The following is a 7,280-nucleotide window of genomic DNA, read 5'->3' on the forward strand; positions in this document are numbered from 1 at the left end:
TAAAAAGTCCTGCTATTTCTGGAACTCCCCCTTGAGGAAGTAATCAGAACATCAGTCCTCTTTTAACCCTTTTAACCAGCGATTCTTGCATAATGAGCTCAGCTGATGAACAGTTTCACCAGGTGTTTGCTAATTGCTGCTGGCTTGTCTGAAGGAGCTGAGTGGTGGAGTCACATGAAGCTTCCACTGCACCTTGTGAGATGGAAGCTCAAGCTTAGAAACTGCAGCTAAGAGGAGGAACTGTGCCTTGAAGGTGGAGCTCAAACATGCATGAAAGAATCAAATTAAATAATTTATTTTACATAATACGGCCCCTTTAATAAACTCAAACAGCACTGCAGTGGACAATGTTTGCATTGTCAACTGTCGAGGGCTAGGCTATTGTTAGCCTGTTTACTCTCTGTTTTGATATGACTCTTTGACAGCTCTTTTCAGTGAGGTTCCATTTAGTCGTTTGCAGAAAATAAAGTTACTGAAATGTTCCCCTGCTGCAGTGTGTTTTCAATGAGATGACTCCGAAGTTTTTAGGCAGGATGTGGTGAAATGCACAATCTGCTTGCTTTTCTGTCTGCATTGCCAACATTCATGCTGAAAAATTGTAAATCATACTTCTACACTAATACTCTGTTAAACCTGCTATGCCTTCTACACTTTACCAAATACTTTCTAAGCCATGGCAGAGTTTAGTTCATGAGTGATTACGCTTTAAAACAAATATACTCCTGCTCGATTACTTGAAGCCGATTCTCTTCTAAAATGACAATTTTACTGCATTTTGATGTGAAGCCCCCCTTTCTGTCATTATTTTTCTTTCTTGTGTTACATATATAGTTACAGGACATACCAGTGCAGTGGTGTCAGTGCTCATCTCAATCTTTCCTTCAAACGGTCCCCATGTTGTCCCCACAGGAAGCTGCTGCCGGCTGTGGATCCGACGCTCGCCATCTTTGAGAAACGCGTCCAGCTCTCCTAAAAGCACAACAGTATAATTTTTTTTTTAAAAATTAGTCTTGTCAGAATTCTGCTTTTCAAATCACAATCATGTTCATCCTAAATCTGCTAAACTGACACATGGACTATTCTTATAGCATCAAATCCCTATATATATAAAAAAACAAAGCTGTGAAGGTTAAAGCCAGGCATTCTCAGCGTGGATTAGCAAATCAAGCGAGCATCCATCTGATGGTATTCCTCAGACGCAAGGAGCCCTAACCTTACTTGAAAGGTGTCTTGTGTGGAGATAATCTCTGTGAGACAGTGCAGGCTCGCTGGCTGCTGAGGGGAGCTGGTGGCAGGCCTATTTCTGTTGTTCCAGGAAAGCAAGATCCCTTGTTAGCGCTCTGCAGAGCCGTAGTTAATTAACAGCGGGACCGGATAGCACTGTTAGTACTACCGGTGCTCACCTCCCCAACGCCCCCGGCTATCTTATCACTTAGATTCAGTGTACTTTTTTTTTTTCTAGAATGGCGATTAATCAAATAGTTATGATAAACCTTGTGGCGGGCCGTGACGTGGTTTGCAGAGGAGGATGTTTCCAGCGTGTGCTGCAGAGAGAAAGTATGCAGCGCTTTAGAAGTTCAAACCGGTTGCTCTGGCAACGCCGTAAAGCCAGGGGAAATCTGACCAAACGTACATTTAGTAGTACTTGACAGTGCTTATGTGAGATTATTTGTGAAACATGCTGTTAGGACAGAAGTTGGGTAGTTATAACCTAACATTGGATCTTTGTTGGGTGACCAAAGAGACTTATATGTTTTGTGTCATTTTATTTTGAAACAGAAAAAACTAAGGATTAAATAGGTATGGGAAATGGATAGATGAATCAATCAATTTAACCAACCATTGTTTTTTAATAATCTATTTTCTTCTTGAATAGATAGGAAGGCTTTTGCCTTCCTATATGATTCAGTTTGATTCTCATCTCCCTTCCCTGCTTCATCTGGGATTTCTTCCATTGAAGTGAATTTCTCCAGTAGAATTTCAACTGGACCAATCAGCAAACAGAAGGAGAAGCTGTGAATGATGTCAATTTTCTGCGTTGTTTTAGATTTGTAGTCTGTCTGTAGTTTTAGCATCGACAGTGGAGGAAGTGAGTGAAGGCATTCAGTCTGTGTTGGCCACGCCTCCAAATATTGAATTAAGAGTGATAGTCATTTCATTCAGCTTGCCACTTCTCTCCTTGTAGTGGAGGATGGTTGTTCACAATTGCTTCATAGCATCAAACTGCTGCATTATATATGTCACATCCAAAAGTTAGCAACTGGGTTAAATTTTAAACTTCAACAGAGTCGACACCTACAGGAAGCAATCGTTTCTTAACAGCCCCAAGTCCAGACCCTCTGAATGAAGTGAATAATAGAACTAGCGGTTGTTTTTTCCAGGCTAGTCAACTCCATCTTTGTTTAACATTAGTCACACGAACTAATGTGTGTGACTAACGTCGGTATGTTTGGTCAAACTCAGATTCCAACCCTTTTAAATCATTCATATTTGACCTCAGCCTTGGTCAGCAAAATAACCCAAATTTGCTTGTTTTTTTCCCCACCCAGCATTTTTTAGAGTGTCTTAACAAACCAGACATGCATTGTTCACAGCGTTTGTTAACACGTGAGGCCACCAGGTTCGACTCGCACTGAATGAGCGGCAGCGATCGGTGAACTTTGTGATGCGTTCGCTTCATAACGACCTATTCAGCGTCGGCCTACTCTGTAAATATCAGCCGTGTATCTCGTTGGCGCTCTATTGTTGCCAGTCTGTTGTGTTGGTATGGAAATGCGTGCCTATGCTCTGCTTTGCATGTTCAGCTGCGATCCAGGCCATGACTAAAGACGCCGGTGGCTACAAACGACCCGATCGTATTCCTCATCAATGGGGGTCAATTCTGCAACAATAAAAGGGTAAATGTCACGTATCATGAAAAAACATTTAAAATAAAAAAAAAAAGCTCCTTCCTGAACAGTCTGTGGATGGCTGTAGATTCAAAGTTAATGAAGCATCAGCACATGAACTCAGTGTTTATTTATGCTTCAGAGAGATTACGTGGTTTTGGAATCGGCCTTAAAGTTAGATATTCTCGACAGCTTTATCTCATCCTTCCCCTCCCTTTGTATCCGCTGTCCCCCACCAGCCCCCCGCTCCTCTCTCCTCCCCCCGCTCCTGCTGTTGCATGCTGCCTTCCTGGTGCTGCAGTGGAAGGTGGGTAAGCTCATTACACAGAAATAATTAAACACTGGTGCACAGCTGGCCGTCATCACTGAGAGCAACAGCCACTGCTTGATGCATTCTGTTTGTCCTCAGATAAGACCCACGGCCTTTAACCGCTTGGATGCAAGTTCCTGTTTAGCCCCGCTTGACATACACACACACGCACACACAGCACAAGCCTTCCCCAGCCAACAACTCTGGCTCTTTCTCCTTCACTTTACATCCAGGGTGGGGCTTTTTGTGATGAAATAAAAACAAACAAAAAAAACACATAGAAGGTAATGTATAGGCGGAAAAAGAAGAGGGTAATAAAGAGGGTATGATATAATTTGCGGTCCGCCATGTTTAGGTGCCAGTTGTGTGCATCTCGCACCAAATGTTGCCTGAGGACCTTGGCTCGCAGATGGCTTGTCACATCTGTTGCAGATACAAGTGGAAGGTCTCTGCAAAATAGCAGCCATGGCAAAAAAACGAGCTCCCCTCGACTCTTCATAACATCGATCAGTTTGTTTTCATGAACACCACTTCATGCTGGAAGTCTGGACTTGGTTCCGTGCCTCTGGTAAGGCACAGACCCACCAGTTTTATGTCAGTACTTTTTCGGCAAAAGTGTTTCCATCTCTCTTCCAACTCTTTTTCGGAAAAGCCAACAACAAGAAATATGAGCTTGTTTAAAGCAAATAATTAATTCATACTGATTTAAAAGTACTAGATCCTCTAGTATTTCACTTATAGCTGGTACTTTTTCATAAATATTTCATAATTACTGACTTAAAATAAGCTCCTATATGTTACTGAAAAGATACTTGTTAGTATCTTATCTCAAGTGTATCTTTAAGATTTTGTGTTTTTGCAGTGGACAGCAGGCAGAACCAACCAAAAGCTGGTAATGGTCTGTTAGGACACTGTGCTCACCGTCTGATGCCTAAATGCCACACTCTTGGCAGTACAGTACATGAGCTCATCATTTGGCTCAAGAACTCCGCCCCTCCCTCATCTGAATCTCCACCCAAACTTCTTTACTACATTCACCCCCTTCTCCCACTGCCTCAACGCCCCCCAACCCTTCGATAAGATCATCATCTGTCGCTAGACTCCAGGGTCTGTCCCTGCACTCCACAGATACTTGGCAGACCAATGAATGTCCCTTTGTGTGGGGAGATCCTCCTCAGATAGCACCCAAGATGCTCCATACTGGCATCTGTTTGTTTTTTGTTTCTTTTTTTAAGTGTGCATGTGTGTCCTGTCTTTCTTTTCTGCTGCGGTGAGAAACAGGGCGTTCCCCTCTCCTTCCGGTGTCGTACAACTGAGAGCCAATGAGTTCCTCGGTGGCGGGACGCCAGCCTGCTATGATCTAAAGAATAAGTGGGTGTGAGCCATTGACAGGCAGAGAGGTGAGCTGCCACTTTCTACCTTTGAATGATGTCATTAGATATAAAGGGATTTTCAACAATCCTTCAGCTTGTAATTTTCTCTTTTCATTTCCAGTTATTTATATAGAAACATTTTTATTTCACTAAGTATACGCTGCATTCGCCTTTCACCCAACCTTACAGAGACTAGAAGGGTTTGCAGCGGTTGTGTGTCATTCAAGCCAAAAACTGTTTTTTTTTTTTTTTGGAACATTATATGGTCGTATTCATCCTAAAAGCACAGTTAAAAGGGCAGAATTATGTTTTCCAGGCACATAGTGCCATTTCATAGCACAATCAAGTTGCCTTCAATTGTTATGAAATGCTATTTATATATAAAATATGACTCAAAAGAAGTTTGACTTTGTAGCTTAACGCCTTGAAATTGGGCCTCTGTCTCTTTAAAAACTCCTGCTCTTTCTGAAACTCCGCCTTCAGGAAGTTATCACAACATCACACCTATTATTTCATTTTGTTTTTCCATTTCATTCACTCAATAAATATGAATGCATTATGTAACAACTAAAAGAAATCATGAATGAAAAGGAGCAGAAAGAAATATAAACTTATAATTCATTTACTATTGAATTATAATTAATATAATTATTAATATAATTATATAATTACCATTGAATCCCCATTCAATTAAACAAATACTGCCTCTTTAAAGACTAAAAGACTGAAAAGTGTGGTGTGCATTTATTTGTAGCCTCCACGAGAAAACACTTATACAAATTTATTTTTTTTTTTCTTGCCCTTTTTAGCAAAACAACTCAAACTCAAACTGCTGTGTCTGTGAAGGTCAGTTTTCTAGTCTTTCCACAGATCCTTAATTAGAGTTCAAACTGGACTTTGACTGGGCCTTTCTATGGAATGAGCATGCTTTGACCTAAACCGCTCCACTGTAGCTCTGGCAGTGCGTTTAGGGCCTTTTGTGGCCTCCAACTGGTTCTCTTCAGGTTGTTTTTAGCTCTATTAATCCATCCCCACTGAAGATAAGCATCCCTGCCGCATGATGCTCCCACCACAACATGTAGTGTGATTTTTGAATATAATAAACACTGCAAATGTCTTAATCCCAGGTAAAAAGCTAATGTTTCAACTAACACGAATGGAAATGAAACGAGAAAACTATGAGGATTGTTGAAAATACCTTCATTTATATCTAATTCTATTCCAGATGACAAAGTTAACAATGTTGCTTTTGAGCAGCCATATATTAAATTGTATGTCATTGTTTCCTTTCAGTGCACATTAAGTGCAGATTTCTTTTTTTTTTTTTTTTAATTTGCAGTCTGAAGTGGACGTGTTAATGGAGACGGATGACAAATTTTCTCTACAGCAGGCTCAAAGCAAACAGATCTGACCACGGTGTGTTTAACGTCAATTTAACTTCCTTAACTAGTTCAAAAACGCCACTTGAACCAAAAGGAGCCGGCAGTGGCAGAAAAAGAAACAGCCTGATTAGCAGCCTTTGGTTGATTTCACCTCTTCCCCCGGTTATCGGCAGTGTATTAACAGTAAGGACGGATGCTGCAGGAAAACAAAGAATGAGTGAGAGCAAGTGGAGAGAGGCACGTCGCGCTCCGACTTCACACACGCACACACACACCATCCTCCTTGATATCAAGCAGCGCCTTTGAATCAAAGCAAATAAATTACTGCTGTTCAAAGTTCAATAACCTGTGTGCGGCAATCTGCAGACGTCCCGCCGAATCCCAGTCATCTCCGCCGATAGGCCGCGTTACGGAGTCGGCAAATGGGCTATAAATTAATATACCATGAGAGGGGAGCCGTATTGGAACAAAATGGAACGCGCTCTATCGGTTCAACAAAAGGTTCCACATCTTTAAAGCAGATATGTGATATGGAATTTTACAGCTGAAGGAGAAATGTCACAGAGCTTTGATAAGAGAGCGATGAACTTTCTTCCCCTTGTGCCCAAACTGCTATTATCAGGTCTCGGTGAGCAAAATGCATCATTTATAACCCACAGCCCGCACTATTATCTTTGAGAAGGGCATTTGTTTTAATACATTGGGGGACCCTCCCCTCCCATCCTCTTCCCCAACCCTAAAACACCTCCTGCTTCACCCCTTTCCACCTACCTCTAGGTCTGACTTAGACGTAGCTGCATTTTGAACCAGAAATCAACCCAATAGTTGTACCATCTTGAAAGGGGGTCAGGGGTTATCATGGGAGGCTAAACTTAAGTATCATGTTTTGTTGTTGTTGTTTTGTTTCCTTTTGTCTCAGCTATGTTTGGCATGGGGATTGGTTATAAGTTGATGATTCAAACTGAGTGGTGCACCGATGGCAGTTTTCTGGTCGATCGTTTTGCCAATATTTAAAAAGCCCAACCAATTCAGACTTTTGCCGACAATTATATTTTTGTCGGAAATGTTACTAAATATAACAAGAAGGTTTTTGAGCTGGCAACAGTGGGATGACTAATGTTGACTGCAAACATGACCTGGTGGGTGAGTCTGTCAGTCAAACCTCACAGCAGAGCAACAGAGGACAGTGACTGAGTTTTAGACCTTTGCCGAGTTTCATGAGATCGATGGATAAGATCAGCTTCACATGGAAGTGTTGGGCAATCACTGATCTCCCAAAATTAAGGAAATCAGAGCAAATTCTTCGATGCACCCTTACTTCAAACTG

At 41.6% G+C, this 7,280-nt stretch overlaps 1 protein-coding gene across 1 annotated transcript in view; it reads right to left on the reverse strand.

Moving 5' to 3' along the window:
• Positions 1–736: 736 nt before the first annotated feature.
• The window catches only part of LOC106961672 (zinc finger protein ZFPM2-like), a 78,954-nt gene continuing 72,410 nt past the window's right edge, over positions 737–7,280 (reverse strand). Inside the window, exon 4 of the mRNA XM_015055559.1 lies at positions 737–969. Within this exon, the coding sequence (XP_014911045.1) occupies positions 752–969 (218 nt within the window). The 3' untranslated portion in view covers positions 737–751. The remainder of the gene's footprint in view (positions 970–7,280) is intronic.

The sequence above is a fragment of the Poecilia latipinna genome, unplaced genomic scaffold (genome assembly GCF_001443285.1).
Source record: "Poecilia latipinna isolate Pla-1442-1.1 unplaced genomic scaffold, P_latipinna-1.0 Scaffold1320, whole genome shotgun sequence".
Classification (NCBI taxonomy): Eukaryota; Metazoa; Chordata; class Actinopteri; order Cyprinodontiformes; family Poeciliidae; genus Poecilia; species Poecilia latipinna.